This window comes from Hipposideros armiger, unplaced genomic scaffold, assembly GCF_001890085.2.
Source record: "Hipposideros armiger isolate ML-2016 unplaced genomic scaffold, ASM189008v1 scaffold_458, whole genome shotgun sequence".
Taxonomy (NCBI): Eukaryota; Metazoa; Chordata; class Mammalia; order Chiroptera; family Hipposideridae; genus Hipposideros; species Hipposideros armiger.
In genome coordinates, this window is record NW_017731808.1 from 1,190,110 (window position 1) to 1,212,721 (window position 22,612).

Genomic DNA, 22,612 nt, shown 5'->3' on the forward strand with positions numbered 1-22,612 from the left:
AATTTAATAATTCTAGATGAAAAGGTATATTATTTTAAAATTAGCATTTCTTTAATTACTAGTGAGTTAATATTTCTTTACATGAAGATTGGAAAGGTGTGTGTTCTCATTTGTATTGGTGTGGCTGGAACTCTTGAAAGGGCACCAAAGTGACAATGCCATTAAATGATGTGCCCTTTTTTTAATTGGGTAAAACTTGTAGAAATAAAATGGACAAAAACTATGTCTAACCCTTGAACACCATGGTATTATGAGCACACTGGGTTGGCAATTCTTTGAGGTAGATTTCAGAGCCCCATGTGATGTTGAGAATTAAGCCACTGTTGTTTGAGTTTGAACATAGTGCTTATTTTTTGTGTAATCAGGATTGTTTCTAAATCTCAAGCTCGCCTTTGGTTTTTGTGTAGCGTCTACTAAAACAGATTGTGAAAACGAAAGGTGAGCCTGATGACCATCGCCCTTGGGTGGGACGTTTTCACTTATTTCCCAGTTAACGGTACGTTTCGCTCAGTCACTCAGAGTCAGTCTGGGGCCTGCTTTGGCCAGCGATCTGATGGCCTGTAGCCGAGCAGATGGACAGAGGCCTTGACCAGCGCAGAAGTCCTCCTCCTCAGCCCAGGGAGTCGCACGGGATGAACCCTGTGAATTCTGCTGGGAGCTATTTGGCTGCCTGCTGGCTGGTACCAGCTGGTGTTACTCCCCAAATGGGGTGTATCATTTTGCTGGGGAGTGGAATCTGAGGAGTGAATTGGCAAATGCATCTTCCGGGTGGTGGCGTTGCCTGTTGGCCCGGCCCTCCCACCGGCTGGAGCAGAGGGCGCCATCTGCTGGCAGCTTCTCTCGGCTCCTTCGGTGTCCTAGAGGAATACGGGTCATCTTGGTATTCTGCCCCCTAGTTTTTGCTCAACAACACACGTCAGTCATATAGAGTTGCTTTTTAAAAAATTCCTCAGACGGTGTTCCGTTGTAGAGAGAGCATATATTTTCAAAGGTTTGACACAAATTTCAAATTTTTCCTTTAGAACAGTTGTACCAATTTATATCAGATACCGAAATTTTAACTGGTTTTGATAGAGAAGGAATGCAGGTCTATATGTTTTTGAAATAAGATTCTGATTTCCCCCCAATATTTGTTACGGGCATTTTGAAACACACAGAAGTCGAAAGAGCAGAACGGTGGTTCCCCGCCGCCTCCACTCCAGCTGTTGACTCGGCCACACTTTGTTTAGCGGTGGGTATGTTCTTGTCCGCTTACAGGAAACTGGGTACCGTTTCCTGTACCCCTAAACATCTCAGCCCGTGCTCCCCTAAACAAAGATGTGTCCATGGACGTGTGGCCTCATCACACCATCAGTAACCTCCGTCTCTCATGCGGCTCATATCAGCTTTGGGTTCCCAGGGTTTCTCCCCAGAGTTTCCCAAATTGTTTTACAGCTTTTGTGTTTTAAACCAGGATCATGCACTGCATTTGATTGTTGTGTCTTCAGTCGCTTTTAACCCAGAACAGTTCCTGTCCCTTTTTTATTTTGGTTTGTGGGCTCGCCCTCAGGATCAGGCAGGTCTGCCCTGAAGTTCCTTTCTGTGTCCTTTTTGGGGGGCCCATCATGTTGACTTGTCTCCTGACTGATGATGGGATTTTTTACCTTTCGGTGAAGGTGTTTTCTGCCCGGCCTCCCCATTGCGACGTCTCCGTTGTCTCTTGTAATTAACAGTACCTTCTGAGACAGTGTGCCGTTCCCGCTTCTCATCATGGCTGACGGTGGCCTCTGTGATGCTTCCTGCCTGAGGCAGTGACTCCATGCTGGTGGGTGGACTTCCACCCTCATCTCCATATTGTTGGAACTCGACTGTCATTTGGAGCTTTCCCTGCCCCCCATTTATTTATTTGCTTGTGTATTTATACAAGTATGGACTTGCGGATTTTTATTTTATTCCCAGCTACCATCACTTTGTTGCTCAGATTGTCCCAGATTTGGCCACTGAGCGCTCCTGCAAGCTGGTTTATCTGTCTTTCTGACATATCCCCATAATTTGTGGAGCACAATTCAGGCTCACCTTATATGTTATGTGACCCGGCCCTGGAGTCAGATCAGCCATTTCTCTGAGGAGTCCTGATTCTTTTTATTGAGAATGATATTTATCAACCAAGATATAGGTGCTTAGTACTCATCGCTACTAGGCACCATTGCGTCTAGGCCTTCTTAGTGGACAGAGCCAGGAAAGCGTGTGTGTTTTCATGCATGTGTATGTATACATGTGTGTCTACACATGTGTGCATATGTGTGACATACACACATCTATATATCTTTCTAAATATCTGAACTCCCACTGTCCATGAACTCACACTGACAACTCTTGTTTCCATCAAATAGCAGGGGTTCACTCTAGCCTTTCGCTCTCCGTATTTCTTGCTCCCTCCTGTCACCGAGAACCCTAAATTTTTCTACCATATATTTATGTTTCTTCTCAAACTAGAGCACTCTCCCAATCTTTAAAAAAACCTGCAGACTTAACCTTTAACTAAAAAAGTAAAAGAACCCAAGGAAGTCACTTTCCCAATCTAAAAGTGACTTGATTATTGCAGGAAGCTCTAGGGAGCTCTTCTAGCCAGAGTGGCCCGTCCATCAGGCGTGGCCATGACGTCGTGCCTCAGCGAAGTGAAACCTCTCCTGGCACTCAGTGTCAGTAAGAGCGGCTTCGGACTTGGAGTCCAGGTCATGCGCACTTTACGTGTAGGGGCAGTGATGCCGCGCGGATGCAGTGCTGCCTACTCTCTTCTGTGCTCCTGCGTCTCATTGAAGCGTCACATCTTTCCAGAAGGCTGGGTACCCTCAGGAGACTCGAGGCCTCTGGTCAGTGCCTGTTCTCACACCTGAGTCCCCGCGGGCGACGGAATGAGGGGCAGGTATCTAGTGTCCCTGCTCTGGGGGGGACACTCACGAGTGTCCCCTCCCAAGCAGTGTGCTGACCTCCCTCCCTCGCCTGCTTGTTGTCCCTCCTCCTTCAGCTAGGTTTGCTCAGGAAGAGCCCACATGGTGAGGGCTTGAAAATAGCTGTGGAGAAGGGCCTCCCAGCTGAGACTGCCCTCACTCGGCTGCCTGGTCGTCTGCGCCTCTCCGTGCTTATGCTGTGGCTTGCTTACTTGCAGCTGTTGGGAATGTAGTGTGTCTGCATAGACACCAGTGTGTGACACCAGTGGGTGCATGAATGCAAACTCCTGACACCAATGCTTGTGGACTGCGTGACTTTGATGCAGAACTGTCTACTGTAGTGTTGCAGTTAGCGTGGGGCCATACCCTAGAGCAGGGGTCGGCACACTTTTGAGACGGAAGAGCCAATCCTGTCCCTCATGACAATTTCAGAATTATTCGAGAGCCATAAATATATTTTTACAAATAAGGAAAATTTAAAGTAATATTATAACAAGTAACAGTTTTAATTATGTCTATTAAAATAAGAAAAATTCACACAAAAAATTGCTCACATATGGCTCGCGAGCCGCAGCTTGCCGGCCCTGCTCTAGAGGAGTCCATCAGTGAAGCTAGCAGTGGAGCTCACGGCTCTGACTGTCCAGCCTGGTCCACAGAGGGGAGGGCCCTGTCTTTTCCTTTAGTGTAGCTGTTGTTTGAGAGTTTTATAAAATATTTTCTTTTGCATTTTGAATGGTCTGAGACTGCCAGGGATTTGCACATCCTGGGATTTGATGGAGAGAATCCGCCACCCTCCCTGTGCAGCTGAGAAACCGGCTCCCATGACCCGAGTGCCGGGTCCTGTGTCGACCCCATCATTTCCCGGGTGGGTCTGCCTCCTTGGGTGCCTTTGTGGTAGGTGGGGCTCTCACGTCCTCACTGTGTTGGGGGGAGGGGTAGGTAAATAGCACGTGTGGAAGAAGCTCCAACAGATGCGACTTTCCTCCCACATGCCCCACTCAGTGTCCCCATGGCCCAGAGAGGAAGCTGTGATGTCAGGGAGTTACTTTCAAAGTCTGCCTTTTATACAGATAGTCACTGAATGAGGACGAAGGCTTTCTCCATGTATGTGTGTGTATGTGTGCACACGTGTATGTGTGCATGTACATGCATGTGAACGCATGCATTTATGTACATGGTGTGCATGTGTATGCATGTATGTATATGTATGTACAAGGTGTGACAGTTAACTTCATGAACTCATCCTAGAAAAAGTGCTACATAGCTCCTTGCTGAATATCACTATGGTCACCTTTGAAGTCCTCCCCTTGGGAAGCTATGCACCGATGCCAGCGCCTAGTCTACCCTTCAAAGTAATTTTGGAACTCTTTTTCTGGAATGGCCATCAGATCTGTCATCATATTACCCTTGATGTCCTGAATATCATCAAAATGCCTTCCTTTCAATATTTCCTTTATCTTTGGATAAAGAAAGAAGTCATTGGGGGCCAGATCAGGTGAGTAGGGAGGGTGTTCCAATACAGTGATTTGTTTACTGGCTAAAAACTCCCTCACAGACAGTGCCGTGTGAGCTGGTGCATTGTCGTGATGAGAGAGCCATGAATTGTTCGCAAAAAGTTCAGGTGGTCTAACTTTTTCATGCAGCCTTTTCAACACTTCCAAATAGTAAACTTGGTTAACTGTTTCTCGAATTGTTACAAATTCATAATGAATAATCCCTCTGATATCAAAAAAGTTTAGCAACATCGTTGCAACAAGTTCACGAACTTAACTGTCAGACTTTGTACATGCATGCATATGTACTCGTGTGCATATGAGTATGCAGGTATGTGCGCACATGTGTGTATATGTGCACACGTTATGTATTCACGTGCACGTGTGTGTGTGTGTGTGTGTGTGTGTGTGTGTGTGTGTGTGTGTAAGCAGTCTGGGGACTCGATCACCCCACAGAGCCTCTTCCATTCCTCAGTGCCTATCTGTTGGAACAGGGCTGTCAGCCAGCGGCTGCCCTGCTTTCCATGGCAGAGAGTGACTCAGCACAGAGCCTGGCCTTGGTAGCTTTCGTTCCAGCAACTACGTGAATACCAGTGATAGAAACTAGCGGTGCCCCGAGGTGCAGCAGGAGATGCACCTCTCCAGCAGGAGGGCGAGCGAGCTGGTGTGACCCCTGGGTCCAACATGCTCTGTGTCAGTGGCAAGTGCCAGGTCGAGCTTTGGAGTCCTTCCTTTAGGCGCCTGTCTTCACGTGGCACCTGCTTTGCATTAGGCTGTGCTGGCTATTGGGGACGCAGCAGGACGGGGCCCTCGGCCTTTAAGGAACGTGTAGTGGAAATAAACCACTGAGACACCTCAGGGCTGAGTACAGGTGTGTGTGGGGGGCCTAGGAGAGACATATCCCTGGGTGGGGGTGAGCCCCTGGGAAGACCTTGGGGAAGGTGGTGTGGTTGACAGCTCGTGGTCAGCAGGTGGCCATGCACAGAGAAGGCCAGAGCATTGGGGCAGGATGACCAGGCTGGGTGAGAAGGCGGCCTGCTGGAGCAACGACAGGTGGCCATCCTCTGTGTCCACACTTGGAGTGGGGGAGGGGTGGGAGTGGTAGCTGCTGTGGGAGGGCGGGGTTGATGGTGGGACTTGATCTGCAAGGGCAGCTTGGACCAGATTTGCACTTTGGAAAGGTAGAGGATGGAGGAAGGCAGGCAAGGCTAGGCGCGCACGAGCTCCTGTCGTGATCAAGGTGTGGGCGATGGCGGGGGCCAGGCAGGTGTGGGCACGGGGAGGAGGGCCAGGGCTTGGTCAGGGCCAAGACCATTAGGAGATACTTGGTGGCAGGTCTGCAGAGGTTTTGAGGCCTCTGTCTCAAGATTGGGGGTTCATGGGGCAGAGAGAACAACGTCATGACGACTGTATTTGAGCTCCTTGCCAGCACTGGGGTTGCTGAGTCCCAGTGTCCCATGGTGGGGCAAAGGTGTAATGGCCACTGTAAGGAGAAGACGTCTTCAGACTGAAAGACGAAGCAGGCAAGTCCACGGAATATGACAGAATTTAGTACTGACTAATTTACCTACAGGAGGACCCGCCGGAGCAGACCCACCAGCTGCGCACAAATTATTCCCTGCTCAAGACTCCTGTTACTGTACTGTTTTTGTCATATGACTTAGACACTAACGATTGACAAGGCAAAGGACGAAGAATGCAGTAGCAGCAGGGGCCATGCCTCCTGGTGGCCTGACCACTACCACCAGTAGAGTATTCATCTCGGCCGTCATCCCACCATTACTGACAGAAGTAGTTAGCTTACGTTTTAGGGAACAGAGATCATCATTTGATGTCCTTACTAAGGCCAGTGAGGTTGGTCAAAGTCACAGCAGGAAAGGACATGGAGATGGCGTGGTTTTGTTCACACCTACATCTGTACGCCCGTTCTCTCCCGCCCCGCCTGGTTACCTGCTGTCCCATTGGTCAGGCGCTCCCCTCCGCTTCCGTGGCTGGGCTCAGCTCTTCCTCCTGCACCCTCAGCTGCCTAAACACGGCTGACGCCCCTCCTCTGTCCCACCCACCCGGCGTGGGTGGCATCACTTGTTCTTCCTACTGTCGTCCCGCTGGCTGCCCCTCATTCTGTGTCGGTCCCTGTCCTGCCAGCCTTCTTGCGTGGCCCATCTCCTCTCTCTTCCTGGGTGGTCCCCCCAGTCTGGTGGCTTTGCCTACTGCCTTAGGGCCCTGGGGCTGCAGTAACCAAGTCCCACTAAGTGGGTGGACAGAAACAACAGGAACGGATTCTCGCAGCTCCCGGCTGCCAGAACCCAACACCAAGGTGTGGGGGCCATGCTCCCCTGAAGGCTCCAGCTTTCCACCACCTGTTGGCTCCGGGTGTCGCTCCAATCTGCCTGATTCCCAGCCGTCCCCTCTGTCTCAGACCTTCCTCTCCCCGCTCTGGAAGGAGCCCAGTCATGGGGTCTAGGGCCACCCTCAATCCAGGAAGACCTCATCCTGCGATCCTTAATAATTACGCCTGTTAAGACCCTGCTCCAGATAAGGTCCCATTCGCGGGACTGGGGTTAGGACTTGGGCATATCTTGGCGACACAGTTCGACCCTCTATGTGTACTAACCATGCCTCGTGATTACTGAGTGTGTTGTTCTGGCCCAGACTCATTTGTTGAGAACGTCCTCTTGGCCTTGGGAGAAGCTCTGAAACCCAAAACGTCCTGACTTGCTTTCTCCTTCCAGGCCACAGGACGGGCCCCTCATTGTCTGCTCGGCGCCGGGACATGTGGCTCTGCTCTGCCAGTGAATCAGGTGGGAACCCTGACCCCACCCCTGACCCCACTCTCTCACGCGCCCCAGGCCATCTGCAAATCCCCTTGTCCACATGACCCCCTGCCTCTGCGTGTCCCCCAGTCACACAGTCGGCCCTTCCCACGGTCACAGGGACCCTCCTAAGGCATGCGCCATGTCACCCTTCTTCTGCGTACACCTCAGGAACACCCCCAGTGAGAGTCTGTGTGGCCAGTCCCGTGTTCCCCGTACCCCACCTCACCCTACCCTCCTCCTCCGCCCCCCTGCTCAGCCACGTGGCTGGCCCTGCTGGGCCTCCTGCGCCCCACCCCACCCCCTCGCTGTCACAGGCAGCTCGCTCCTTCCCTGTCCCATGTCTCCCTGAGTCATCCTCTGTCCCCGCTTGGTTCCCTCCTTTCATCACCTCCTGACATTTACCTGTGTGTGTGTTGACAGGTAAACAAGCCATGGTTCCCATCTTTGTATTATTACGTGGACACGTTAGAAGGGTGCCTATTCCGCCCCCTGGGCACACCTCTGTCATTCCTACTGGAGGCCCAGTCTCGCTGTCTCAGCAGTCCTTGGGTCACATCCTTGAGGTCTCAGTGCTGGGGACAGCTTGTCACAGAGCAGGGGAGCCTGTCACCCACTGGCCTCCCTCTTTTTTATGGTCCACTCCTCCTGGCATGTCTGCCTGGAAAGAAGGCTGCCTCCCCCAACCCCCCCAAAACAGTGTCCTGCACATGTGGACACGTATTAGACAGTTGTTGGGTGAGTGAATGAATAAATCCAAACATCTGGAAAATGTGACAGCAAGTCAGGGCCGCGCACAAGAACAAACCCGTATCCGCCGAGTAAGTGGGGTGATGCCGAGTGGAATTTGGTTTATCACACATGTTAGGATGAGTTCTTCTCTCCATGTAAAAATACGTATTTTAAAAGTTATATGGAGCTGGGGGTTAGGGGGCCAAAAACTGCACTGCAATTATTAACTCATGCTTTTCTGCTTTTGTTTTCCAGACGCCATTTGCTTTTGAGTCAAGATGATTTGATGCTTTCTAATAAAACTCATTAACCATGATGGCTACACAGACATTAAGCATAGACAGCTATCAAGATGGGCAACAAGTGAGAGCTGGAGTTTGTTCTGCTTTGATCGCCGTCCGTCGGCCTGGTGCTCGTACAGTAGTAATTCCGTTCCGTGAGGTTGCAGGTGGTCTCAGTGCATTGTGCTAAGCTACCCACTGTGTGTTGGTGCACTCAGAAGGCTCAGCTGCAGAGTTGTTCACATTAGTCCCTAAGTGATGCCTAGATGGCTAGTGGTTTTGCCTCCCCCAAATCATATTTTCTGGGGAATTTCCCATTTTACTGTCAGCGTTAGCAAGTAGCGTTGGTTTTAGGGAAAAGCTGGCCGTGTTGGTCACCGAGTCCCATGCTGACAGTTGCTCCCTGAGCGGGAATCACGTGGTTTCATATCCCTGGGCGTGAGTGGAAGGGGCTGTCCCGGTGTGTGTGTGGCTTAGTGGCAGTGCTGTCGGTACCTTCCCCCACTCGCGCCCATGGCTGTGCCTGAACGGCTCTCTGACAGGGTGGGCGGCTTCCTGATTGCCCCTGCTGTCCCTGAGACCTGGTTTTCCTTTGGGCTCCGTCTAAAGCCCGGCGTTCTGTGTTTCTGTGACCTGCAGGTGATGAGATGGGAAGGGGCTGGAGGAGCTCAGCTGAGGCCTGGGACACCTGAGGTCGTAGGAGGGCCCTGTGTGCTCCCAATGGGTCAGTCCCCCTCTTTCTCTGGAGCCCAGGAGCTGAGTTCCACGGCAGCCGGCCTTCGCTTCCCACCGACCGTGTAGGCAGGAGGCAGGAACGTGATTCCGGCGCCCCCTTCTCTCCCTACGTCCACCCATCGAGCCAGGGCAGGGTAGGCCGGTGAGGCTCCGGGTGGGGGGCTAGGACCTGAGGCTGTGCCCGCCCCTTACTGACCTCTGCCTCCTCGGTGACCAGTTTTGCACCATTTCTGGTTTGGTTGCTGTTACAGAGATTTTGTTTGTTTTTGTAGGTTTTTTAAAAAGCTTTAAGTGTTTTTCACTTCTTATAGGAATTGAGGTGGGGGTTCTGTTTTAGCCTGCTCTCTTCGCCTGGAAGACCTGTGGTGTTTCCAAGTGATTTTATTTCTACACACAAATCTGCTGATGCCCCCGTGTCTTCCCCTGCTGAGACCTGCCCAGAGAGCCCCCACATTGCCTGGCCCCCAGCTCCCCTGGGCCTACCCGCAGCCCCTCTTGTGCACTCACCGTAGTGTGTCCCACTCCTGGGCACCTCTGCCCGTGGCCTTGGCCTTCACTCTTCTTCCCATGGGCAGTAGCTTGCCCAGCTCCCTCCTGTCCTCACGCCTTTGCATAAATGACCCCTTTTTGCAAAGACAGCCCCCGCCCCCCCTGCAGCCTCCTCTCAGCTTTTCTCCTTCCCAGCAGGGACCACCTTCTGACATATTCTGTTGAGTGATGGTCTTCTGTGCCTCCCCATCTGTCCTCCTCCCTGTCCGAGGGGCCAGAGCAGGGCCCACACGGGTGGGGGTGAGGGTGGAATGCCTCGCTTTTCATAACTAAGTGCTTCCTGCCACTGGAACACTCTCTGTGAACATTATTTTAATAAGCATTTAATGTTATTCAGTATAGAGATACCAAATTTACAGCCATTTCTCCAAGGTTGAACATTTGTTTCCCTTTGTTTTTTAATAATCATTTAAAAAAAAACACCCTGAAATAATTCTTTTAAGGCTTTTTTTATAATACTGTCAGATTTCCTTCCAGAAAGATTGTGTTAGTTAGTTAGTTGCTTTGTGTTTTGTTTTGTTTAGAGCAGGAGAAAAACAATTTCCCAGGCACACTGTGCCATGTAAAGGCAGCAGAATGGAAGTGACCTTGTCGCTCTGGCCTTTTGGAGAGAGGACACAGCCAGAGCCTGGGCCTGCAGGACTGCTGCCTCAGCCTCCCACAGCCCTGGGTGTCAGCGTGGGGTTCATGGCAGGGTCACAGCAGGTTCTCCTATCGCCTGGAGACCCCTCCACCCCACCCTACCCTGCTCACCCACCAGGCTGCTTCCTCAGGGGCAGAGGCATGGCAGCTGGGAGCGGCAGGTGGGGGGTAATCTGCTCGTGGGTAATTACAAGTTTATTGCAGCAATTTTTTTTTTCCTGGTAAACTGAATTCTTTATCTTTAAGGATTTAAATACTTTTACCTAACTTACAAATAACACAGCTAGTTTAAAGCAATTTAAATGATAACATCTCAAAGACTCCCTTTTATGTTTAGTACTGTTTCTTTAAACACAGCTGGTCTTTGCTTTCTTAATACAGTGACTTAAACAAGCTTTCTGGCTTATGTATTCCTGAAGTGTAAGGTGGACAGGGGAGAATCTCAGCCCTGTCACACACGTGGCATATTGGGTCTGAGTGGTCTGTGACAAGGTAAGACGGGCTTGGCTGCTCACTTATCCTTGTCTTATTGTAACGCTATCGGTGTGGGGTGGTATAGCAGGTAGGGACAGGCAGCAAGATTGCGTATGTCTCGGTGCCCTTCAGTAGTGTATTGTATGATTTTGAAAATCATAAGCATTTCACAGTTATCAATCCTCGTCGTGTTTAAACGGTTTAGAAATTTGTTCTTTGTTTGAGCCATTTCATAAACATTAAATGCAAAGGAGTTTGTGGATGGCATTTGTTTGTCCTGTTGCCAGTCATGTAGATGGCAGTTTACCACTCATTCCTGTTTGAGAATGGGGTACTTAGTAGCACTGTGTTTCCTGTTTAGTAACAAATTCCCCTCCTCCGTTCACAGATGCAAGTAGTAACAGAGTTAAAAACCGAGCAAGACCCCAACTGCTCTGAACCGGATGTGGAAGGAGTGAGCCCTCCGCCTGTGGGGTCCCAGACGCCCATGGATGCTGACAAGCAGGCCATTTATAGGTAACTGAGACGCGAAGCCTGGGGGCTTAAGAGGACGAGCAGGAGCAGACAGCCTTGTTAGATGGGCGCTAGAGCTGTTAGCTAGGCTGCGTGCTAAGGTGTCATGTGGCAGCGACTGGGCTGAAGAGTGTCCCAGAGCACGATGTTACTCCTAATAGCTTTTTTAAAAAGCTTCGGAATATATATCTATATTTTAGTCGACCTTACAAAAAATGGTCTTCAGGCCCAGACGGTTTTACTGGAGAATTCTACCAAAATTATAAAGAAGCAAAAAGCAGCAAGTCTACAACCTCTTACAGAAGAGAGAAGATGAGGGGATGCTTCCCAGCTCATTGCACAAACTGAGCGTCACGGACACCAAAGCCGTACAGGCAAAAGGACGGATAACTATCCCTCATCAATTTAGACATGAAAATATTAGCAAATCGAATCCAACAACAGAAAATAATAGGAAAATACGGGGTTTATCCCAGGAATGCAAGACTTGTTCACTCTTCAGAGCTCAATCAGTGAGCGCCACAGTGAGGTCATATCAAGTGATGCAGAAAAGCACTGGACACAGTCATCAGCCATTTATGACTCAAACCTGTCAGCGACGGGGAACTTTCTTAACCTGATGAAGAGCAACTATGAAAACCTACAGCTCACCTCATAGCTGATGGCAACACACTGAATGCTTCCCCTACGACTGGGAATCAGGTGGAGATGCCCACTCGGCATCCTCCTCCTGTTCAGCCCTGCCGTGGAGATACAAGCCAGTCCCGTAAGGCAAGAAAAAGAAGAGGCATCCCCGATGAGGAAGGAGGAAACAGAACTGGCTCTATGTACTGAAGTCACGATTGTATACATAGAAAATCCCAGCATCTACCAGAAAACTTCCAGGGCTAAATAAGTGAGTTTAATAAGGTCACAGGTTACAAGTGCAACACACAGAAACAAATCCTCTTTCTATACCAGTAACATACAATTGGAAACCAAAATTAAAAAGAAAAGACATTTATAAGAGCTCCAAAAACAATGTAGGTGTAAACCTAACAAAACACGTGCAGAACCTTTATGTTGGAAACTATAAAATGCTGCTGCAAGCAATGACAGCAGCCCTAAATAAATGGCGGGGTGTGTCATGTTCATGGATTGGCAGACTCAACATAGTGAAGACGTCAGTTCTCCTACAGTCCTTCCGTATAGACTTAACGTGATTCCACGTTTAGCAGGATATGTTTGTACATTTAGACAAGTCAATTCTAAATTTTGTATGGAAATCAAAAGAGCTAGATCAGCTAAAACAATTTTGAAAGAATAAAGTTGGAGGAATCATCCTATTTGATTTTAAGAATTGCTATCTTACAGTAATTAAGACATTATGATATTATTAAAGGGTCAGACACATAGATCAATGCTACAGATAGAGCCCAGAAATAAATCTACATGAATGTGATTCATTTGACCTTTGGCAAAGGTGCAGAAACACTTCAGTGGAAAAAAGGTAGACCTTCTGACAAATGGCACTTGTCAGACATCCACAGGCAGAAGAAAGAGTCTCGCCTACTCACATTTTATACAAAAATTTACTCAAAATGTATTGTAGACCTAAATGTAAAATTTAAAACTGTAAAACTGATATATCCATACAATGGAATATTATTCTGTCGTAAAAAGGAGTGAGGTACCGACAATTACTGCAGCGTCGATGCCCCTTGGAAACATCATGCTGCGTGAAAGAAGCCAGACACAAAAGGCCACGTGTTGTCTGACTTCTGTGTAGATGAAATGTCCATTCTAACAGCAAAACTATAGAGACAGAAAGTAGATTCGTGGTGGCCTAGGGCTGGGGCTTGGGGCTAAAATGGAGAGTGACTGCTAATGGGCACCTGCTTTCTTTTGGGGTGATCGACAGTATTCTAAAATTGCCTGGTGATGGTTGCACAACTCTGTGGATGTACTAAAAACCATTGACTTGTACACTTTGAGTGGATGAATTATATGTATGTGAGTTATAGTTCAACAAATAACCACACATTCACACATACCAAAACATTCTCAGGCAAATGCAGAACGTACATGGTTTTCATTTTTCTTTTCCCCAGGCATCCACTATTTCCATTATTAGCCTTGTTGTTTGAAAAATGTGAACAGTCCACGCAGGGCTCGGAAGGCACAACTTCTGCCAGTTTCGATGTGGACATTGAAACTTTTGTAAGGAAGCAAGAGAAGGAAGGAAAACCCTTCTTTTGTGAAGACCCAGAAACTGACAACTTAGTGAGTAGAATAAATGTTTTGTTTTTATTTTTTATTTCTTCTGAACTTAAATTCTGTTCAACAAATTTTAAACTTCCAATTAGAACTGTAGACCATTTGTAGGCTTGCCGAAGGGGAGAAACGTCCAGTTTATGAACTCACTTCCTGTATCATGTGATGAATGTCGTCCGGCCTCCTCTAGCTGCCCTGCGCTGTGATAACCCGAGAAGCTGGTTTGAGCCTGCGTCCAGGTGGACGGGGCTCACCTCTCGCCTAAACGTTGGTGCAGGCGGCTTAGGGTTGGCATGCTCACCTGCCTTCCTTCTCAGGCGGCACGTCTGTGCCCAGCTTTGCCCATGGCTTTTCCCTGATCGTGGACTCACACAACTCTATTCTCCAGGACAGCTCTATCTGGAGGCTCAAACTGAGCTCAAACTGATGTGTGGTGGGTGACAAGCTTATGAGACTTGGGGAGGCCATGGGCACACCGCAAGGACAGGCGTACTGAAGCCCCCTGCCTCCTTGGTCTTGCTCTGAGCACCATCTTCCCGGTCCTGGGCTCTAAAACTCAGGTTCTCTGTGGAGTCACCGTCACTGCTGAACTCCCTGGAGCAGTGCGTCTCCGTCCCTTGGAGCACTGTCAGCCAGGGGACGCACCTGCACTGGGTTCCTGTCAGAGCTTCCAAACCTAGCCCCCAGCAGGGCCGTATCAGCAGGCAGGGGTCTTGGGACCCTTCCTGAATAGATTGCCCAGGTCTTACGTATTTTTAAAAAATTTCTTATTACATATTCAGCCCTTACAGGTTTTATAGGTGGGTTGTCTAACTTGGAGCCTGTTTCCTCGTCTTTGAAACGGGGCTCACAGTGCCCACCCCTTTGGGCTGAGGACCAGAAGCTCTCTGCCATCCGCGAGTGGGGAGTGGGAGCGGCCACAGTGGTCCAGGCTGTCAGGGCCAAGGCTCTCCTGGCCGCCATGACAGTGCAGGGCTTGTGACAGCAGAGCCTGATGCTCGGGAGTCCTTGTCATCGGTGGTTCATCCCACAGGTTCTTGGGAATTGCCACGCCAAGGTCATGGGTAGGAGCTGAGTTTTGAGCTGTAGAGTCACAGGCAGGTTATCACGGCCAGTTACCTACTGCTGTGGGACAGAGTACCCCCAGACTCAGTGACTTAATGTAAAATTATAAAACTTAGGAAAGTCATAGGAAAATCTTTAGTATCTAGGATTAGGCAAAGAGTTCTTAGACTTGACAGCAAAAGCACAATCCGTAAAAGGCAGAGTTGATAAGTTGAACTTGATCAAAGATCGTGAGGTGGGTACAGATCTATCCTCGTCATGGAGGAAGAAATAGGAGCATAGGGAGGACTAGGGACACCGCCACCCAGCAAGCCAGTGGGGCTGGCGGAGGCCCGGCTGGTCCTGGCGCGGGACTCGCTGAGGTCGGCACTGGGACTGTCCCTCTTGCCCGCACACCAGATGGAGCCGAAATGCCAGAGCACAGGTCAGGGGGGCTGGAATGATGTGCTATTTTGTGTGACACTCCTGTTACTGGCAGCACAGAGGGCGCTGGCTGTGCAGTGTTCAGGTTGATAACAGAATCATTCTGTGGTGATTATTCTAACCTAACATGATGCTGCCTTTCTCTTGTCTGAAAGTCTTCGTTTTCTCTGCTTCTAGATGGTAAAAGCAATCCAGGTTTTGCGTATTCATCTTCTTGAGCTGGAAAAGGTTAATGAACTCTGCAAAGACTTCTGCAGCCGATACATTGCTTGTCTAAAAACGAAAATGAACAGTGAGACTCTCCTGAGTGGAGACCCTGGAAGCCCGTACTCCCCTGTCCAGTCCCAGGTACTTCTGTTTGGGTCCTGCTCTACTTCCTGGTCATTGGAACACCTGCGAGGGCAGAATGTGTTGATTCCCAAGGCCCCAGCCTGTTCAGCAGCGTCGTGGGGCTGCCTTCATGGCTGACCTGATCAAGGGTCCTGCAGATCTCTGCCCTTGGCCTGGGCTGGGAGAGGTTCCCGACAGACAGACAGCCACCCTGGCTTCGTGCACTGAATGCAGCAAGGCCCTGATCTGTGTCCTGGACCCCGGGTGCCATGTTCCTGGAGGATGAGTTCCAGCTATTTTTCCTTTTTTTCTTTTTTAACATATATTTTTAAAAATTGTGGTATATGCACATATCATAAACTTTACCATCCTAACCATTTTTTAAGTGCACTGTTCAGTTGTTGTAAGCACATTCACACTGTTGTGCAGCCATCACCACCATCTATTCCTGGAACTTTTCCATCTTCCCACATTGAAACATTGTACCCGCTAAACACTGGCTCCCCATTCTCCCCTCCCCCAGCCCCTGGCACCATCATCCACTGTCTGTCTCTGTGGATTTGGTGCGTAGAGACCATATCTGAGGGCACCATACCATGTCCTTTTGTGTTTGTCTCGTTTCACTCAGTGTAATGTCCTCAGGGTCCTTTATGTTGAAGCACTATTATATTTTAGCCGTTCTGATCGTGCGCGGTGACATTTCGTGGTGGGTGTAATTCACCTCTCCCTGATGGCTAATGCTGTTTGCCCATCTTTTCATGGGCTTTTTTGCCAACTGTACATCCTCTTTGATAGAATGTCTGCTCGTGTCTTTTGCCCATTTTCTAATTACTATCTTCTCCCATTCAGTAGGTTGTCTTTTCATTGTTTCGACGGTTTCCTTCGCTGTGCAAACTCTTTTTAGTTTGATGTAGTCCCGTTTGTTTATTTTTTCTTCTGTTTCCCTTGCCTGAGGAGGCATATCCAAAAAGACACTGCTAAAAGTGATGCCAGAGAGTTTGCTGCCTATGTTTTCTTTTAGGGGTTTTAGGATTTCGGGTCTTACATTTAAGTCCTTAATCCATTTTGAGTTTATTTTTGTAGATGGAGTAAGAAGGTGGTCCAGTTTCATCTTTTTGCATTATCTGTCCAGTTTTCTCAGCACCATTTAATGAAGACACACTCTATACCCTGCTGTTTTTCCTTGTTGTATATTAAGGGTTCATATCAGCAAGGATTTATTTCTGGACTCTAGTCAACATTTTTTAATATTGACAATCCTGTTTATCAGCTTTTCCTTTGATGAGTGGTGCTTTCAGTGTCAAGTCTAAGAGCTCTGCCTAGCTCTAGGTCCCAAAGCTTTTCTAATTTTTTTCCCGAAAGTTTTATGTTTTACATTTAAATCCATGGCCCATTTTGAGTTAACTTTTGTATAAAGTGCAAGGGTTCACTTGTGTGTCTCTGGATGGCCAACTGCTCCAGCACCATGTGTAAGAAAGCCTGTCCTTCCGTTAAACTGCTTTCACACCTTTGTCACAGGTCAGTTGGGCATATTTATAGGGTCTATTTTTGTGACCTTTGTTCTGTTCCATTGATCTATGTATCTGTACCATATAGTCTTGATTACTGTAGCTGTATAATAAATCACAAAATTGGATGGCCTGATTCCTCTACCTTGATTCTGTTTAAAAATATTTTAGCTATTTCTAGTTTCTTTGCCTTTTCTATAACTTTTAGAATAATCTTGTCTCTTTCTACAACAAATGTTACTGAGATTTTGGTAGGAATTGCATTCAACCTATATATCATTTTGGGGAGACTTGCCATCTTTACTATGTTAATTCTTTCAGTTCACAAACATGGTGTGTCTCCCCATTTATTTATTCTATGGTTTCTTTCATCAGAGTTTTATAGTTTTCAGCATATAAGTTCTACACATGTGTTTTTAGCATCATACCCAAGTATTTCATTTTTTTGAGCAATTGTAAATGGTATTAACTTTGCCAGTATATAGAAACACACTTGATTTTTTAATGGTTTTCTTGTATCTTATGACCTTGCTGAACTCACTTATTGGGTCTAGGAGGCCCTTTTTATAGATTCTTTAGGATTTTCTACCTCTTCAATCATGTCATCTGCAAATAGGGACAGTTCTAGTTTTTCCTTTCTGATCTTGTATGCTTTTTATTTCCTTTTCTTGCCTTACTGCATTAGCTAGAACATCCAGTACTATCCTGAATAGAATTGGTGACAGCAGGCATCCTTTGCTTTTTCCCAGTCTTATGGGGAAAGTATTTAGTGTTCACTATTAATTTTAATTTTAATGGTAGTTTTTTTTCTAGATTCCCTTTATCAAGGTGAAGTTCCCTCTATTCTTATTTTCTGAGAGTTTTTATTATGTTAAATTTTCTCATGCATTCCCTGCATGGATTGATATGATTATGTAATCTTTCTTCTTTTGCCTGTTAGTAAGTTAGATTATGTTACTTGATTTTTTTTTAAAGGCTTTTTATTGGGGAATTGGGGAGAGGGGAACAGCGCTGGGGAATCGGGGGGAGGGGAACAGACAAGTTGCTGTCTTTTTGTTCTTCAGTCTAGTTGTGGAGGATGTCGCTTCACTGGCCCACGTTGGTATTAGCATTGCGCTCTTCCCAGGTGAGGCAGATCGGTTGCCGGCCTCTGGACAGCTGCTCACAGCGGCTCTTGGCAGCTCACACCAGCTGCCGGCTGCTCATGCTAGCTGCCGGCCACACACGTAGCTTATGGCAGCCCACTGCAGCAGGGGCTGCAGCCTATGCCGTTGCTGGTGACTCACGGCAGCCCAGCTCCAGGTCGAGCTGTTGTTCAGCATCTTAGCTGTAAAGGGCGCAGCATCACTGGCCCTCATGTGGGATCCGAACCGGGGCCCTGCTGCTCAGAGCTGGTGTCCCAAGCCAGCTCTTAACCAACGCGCCACTCGGCCTGCCCTACTTGATTTTTTTTAATATTGACCAATCTTTGCATTCCTGGAATAAACTCTGCTTGGTCACGACACATAATTTTTTTGGTATGAATTCCTGAATTATGTTTGGTAATATTTTGTTAATATATTTTCTGGAATGATCTTTGTCTAGGTTTGATGTTGAGATAATACAAGCTTCAGGGCCGGCTGAGTGGCTCAGTTGGTTAAGAGCTCGCTCAAGAGTGAGCTCTGAGCAACAGCTGTTCGAGTCCCAGCCCGAGCTGAGCTGCCACTGCTGCCAACAGGTGGCAGGATGGCTCAGCTAAAAAAAAAAAAATACAAGTGTCAAAAACCGATTTGGAGAATATTCCCTCCTCTCCCATTTTCTGGGAGAGATGATCAGAATTGATATTAATTTCCCTCTAACTGTTTGATAGACTTCTCCAGTGACACTACCTCGACCTGGAGATTTCTTTTTTGGAGGTTTCTAAATTATGAATTCAGTTTTCTTAATAGTTATAGGGCTATTCATATTATCTGCTTCATGTTGGATTTTATCTACAATGTCAAATTTAAGTGTGTCGAGTTGTTCCACCTTTTGATGTCTGTGGGGTCTGTAGGATCTCTCCTATTTCATTCCTGATATTGGTAGTTTGTCTTCTCTCTTCTGTTAGTCTTGCTGAGGTTTGTCAATGGATTGATCTTTTCAAAGAACGCTGCTCTTTTTTCATTGATTTTTTTCTGTTGTTTTTCTACTTTCAATTTCATTGTTATCTGCTTTGATCTTTATTATTTCCTTCCTTTTGCTTGCTTTGATTTTATCTTGTTCCTCTTTTTTTAGGTTCTTGATATGGGGGCTTGGGTTATTAATTTGGTTGGCTTAGCTTTTATTTTGACCCAGTTGATGTGGCAGACTTTATGTGTGCCACGCTTACACATCCATATTGTAAGCTCAGCACTAGCCCACATAGTCGCCTGTGGGTGATACCCACTTACACTATTTAACTGCTCAAGTATCTGGGTGCCTGCCTGTGCCAGACCCTGTGCTAGATTCCAGGTGCAGAGATCCCTTCCCTTGCCAACTGCCAAGCCACCCATCACAGTCAGTGGGTGAATTCACCCATTTGATCTAACTTCCAATGAGTAGAATCTTTGACGTGGTGTTTACAAGCATTTGCATAGAGCGTGCTGCAGACCAGGCCCAGCCCCAGCACTCCACTCACATGGGCACACAGGGGGTGGGGCTCAGATGGGCACCGTGCTACGGTAAGGGCAGTACGGAGCTATGCGGGCGCGGGGCTGACTCTACACCGCTCAAAGCCTCCCCAGCCTGTGGCATAATCTTCTGAAAATGTTCATCCTGTCCAGGAGGCTTTGGTTCTTGGAAAAGCAAGAGCCTGAGCCACACCGAATGGAAAGGCGTGTGATTAGATTAGGTAACTCTGGTCCCCTAGTCATACCTCCGGGACCTTAAGGTGCGGTTAACATGTCATGAGATGACAGGTAGTATGTTGGAAGCCAAACTGCAGCTAATATCTCAGTGCTGATCATCATGTTTTTTTTTTTTTTTTTGAGGGCAGTGTAACTGGCCCTCATATGTGGGATCCGAACCGGGGCCCTCTGGCATCCCAAGCCAGTTCTTAACCATCGCACCACTCGGCTGGCCCGTGATCATCATGTTTAATCTTCAGCCAGCTTTGCATCTTGGCTTCCAGATGCGAAAAGCGCGCTTTGTGGAAGACCTGTCACCTCGCTGAGCTCTTCGCCTCGAGCGTCTTTCCTTTACGATGACGCCCTTACGCCCCTTGCTTTGGAGTTTTAAACACGGCGTTCTGTTGTGTGTTTTTTTAAAGATTTTTATTGGGGAATTGGGGGATGGGAACGCGCTGGGGAATTGGGGGAAGGGGAACAGACAAGTTGCTGTCCTTTTGTTCTTCAGTCTAGTTGTGGAGGACGTTGCTTCACTGGCCCAAGCTGGCACCATCATTGCTCTCTTCCCGGGCGAGGCAGATTAGTCGCCGGCTTCTGGATGGCCGCTCACTGCGGCTGCTGGCCGCTCACGGTAGCTGCTGGCTACACATGGTAGCCCATGGCAACCCACTGCCACAGGGACTGCAGCCTACGCCGTCGCCGGTGACTCACGGCAGCCCAGCTCTAGGTTGAGCTGTTGTTCAGCATCTTAGCTGTGGAGGGCAGTGTCACTGGCCCTCATATGTGGGATCCGAACCGGGGTCCTCTGGCATCCCAAGCCAGCTCTTAACCAACACGCCACTCGGTCGGCCTCTGCGTTCTGTTTTCTAATGATCCCTCCCTGTGTGTTTCTGACCTGCAGCAGATTCAAAGTGCCATTGCAGGCACGCTCAGCCCCCAGGGGATCGTGGTGCCAGCTTCCGCACTGCAACAGGGAAACGTGACCATGGCAACTGTGGCAGGTATGGCAATGGAAAAAGGGACACCTTTCCTTGAGCTGTAGCCAAAATCCTTTATAGTAGAATGGAGATGTGCATAAATACCAGGGGTGCCCCAAAATGTACACAAGTGGGCACTTTGGTCAGCACTGCTCAAGCAGCAGTTCGCCATCATCAGAAGTGTCTGGACACTGATGGGAACCACTTTGAGTACCTCTTGTCATTGCAGAAGTCAAACGTGACTTGGATTCATCTTTTGTTATTGTTATATATTGAGTATTACAATTTTAATACAGTTTTTTTTCCTTTCTTAAAATGTGTATACATTTCTTTGGCACCCTCTGTATAATTTTTAGTTAATAACATCTCCCTAATAGGAGTGCCAACTTCAATAGCTCTTTGAATGCTTGTTTCTTGTTAATTCTCAGTAACAAACACTTTATGCAAATTGTGTTTCCCTACCAAAAAATATTGGGAAAGTTTTATATAGGAGTTGGAACTATAGAGCAAAACCCAATTGTAATTTTCAAATACTGGTTTTTAATTGTGCTCTTAGTAGCACCTGGAAAATCTTAAGTTGCATCCCTAATTGATGACGAGCAGATAAAAATACAGGTTAGTCTTAGTCTTACTTGTACAATAAAAACCATCCCAGGAAGAGACACATTGAGTTCCCTGGTACCTGACCATCATGAAAATGGGACGGGCAGTCAGGAGTGGGAGAGGTCTACACTAAAAAGCCCACGGGACAGCACAAAGGGAAACCTCCACCAGGAAATAAAGCACATTTGATCAAAAAAATACCCGTGCTAAAAATATTTGCCATCTAACACCCCTGGCCAAGTCCTTTGATACGTGCTAACTGGGGAAAAATAGAAAATAGAGGTGAGCAGAAGGAAGGGGGTGCAGCCCCCTGGACCCTCTGTGCCCTGTGCTGCCTGCCTGCCTGTAAGCAGCACAGGGATGCCCGTCGGCACAGTGCCACCCCCGCCGTGGGCCTGGGCACTGCTTGATAATGTGTAGTGACAAGTCAAGCAAAGTAAAAAGCTCCTTAAACTAGAGATTTTATTCCTTCTGTAGTATATTGAGCAGATTGGTTTTTAAATCGTTGACACTTGAACGTAATTTTTTTCTTCCTTTTTGAGGTGGCACAGTTTATCAGCCTGTCACGGTTGTGACTCCTCAAGGTCAAGTAGTGACGCAGGCGTTGTCACCTGGGACGATAAGAATCCAGAACTCGCAGGTGTGTGTGTGCCCTTCCTTTGGGAGGGTTCGGGGTGTGCGGGGGATGGGGTGTTGCACAGATGGGGACGCAGGTCGAGCCAGACTGGAGCCGTTCCCTCCACGTGAAGGTATTTGTCTCAGACTTGCTTTCATGTAGCCATCTTCAGTTAATCTGAATGTCAGGGTTTTGCGGTTTTTTACCCTGCATCACCCTTATTGTAAAAAAGTTGCAAAGTTCAGAAAAGTCTAAAGAAGCAGGAGAAAAGCCATCCGTTATCCCTCTCCTCAAGCAGCCAGTGCTGTTTGGTTTCATGTTGGGTTGCGTAGCTGTCTCCGTGCCAGGAAATGGGGGGCCACGTAGACGGGCCCCCCTTCCCCCCACCCCCGCCGTCGCAGTGGGACCGTGGCAGGCTTCTCGGACCCCACCTGGCTCCCCGCACCCCCAGTGTGCTGGCCGCACTTAGGCCTCTGCACCCTTTCTGCAGCGCCCCTGCTGAGCCAGAGCAGGGCTGGCTCTCAGGGTGTCCAGCCACGCAGCTAAGGCCCTGCCACACCCTGGGGAGACACTTGAGAGAGGGCTCCCCTCCCCCTCTCCACGCTGCCCATTGGGGCCTGTGCTCCAAGAAGGCCGGTCTGCTGTCCTCCCCACAGCCCACTGCCTGCTAGGGGACACCAGCTGCCAGAGCTGGGGACAGCATTGTGGGCAGAAGTGACAGAGTTGGAAATGCCATGACAGATCGTGACCTTGGGAAGAGCCTACCCTTTCTGCTCAGGGTCCCTAATCCTTCAGGAAAATGAGACAGACTCAGTGGTCTGCCAGACCTCCC

The 22,612-nt window shown here is 48.3% G+C and overlaps 1 protein-coding gene across 1 annotated transcript in view; it reads left to right on the forward strand.

Moving 5' to 3' along the window:
- The window catches only part of PKNOX1 (PBX/knotted 1 homeobox 1), a 51,972-nt gene that overhangs the window by 12,933 nt on the left and 16,427 nt on the right, over window positions 1-22,612 (forward strand). The window contains exons 2-8 of the mRNA XM_019666005.1: window positions 7,156-7,224; window positions 8,224-8,331; window positions 11,038-11,165; window positions 13,253-13,424; window positions 15,081-15,251; window positions 20,486-20,585; window positions 21,707-21,808. Coding sequence (XP_019521550.1) covers window positions 8,281-8,331; window positions 11,038-11,165; window positions 13,253-13,424; window positions 15,081-15,251; window positions 20,486-20,585; window positions 21,707-21,808 — 724 coding nt within the window. The 5' untranslated portion in view covers window positions 7,156-7,224; window positions 8,224-8,280. The remainder of the gene's footprint in view (window positions 1-7,155; window positions 7,225-8,223; window positions 8,332-11,037; window positions 11,166-13,252; window positions 13,425-15,080; window positions 15,252-20,485; window positions 20,586-21,706; window positions 21,809-22,612) is intronic.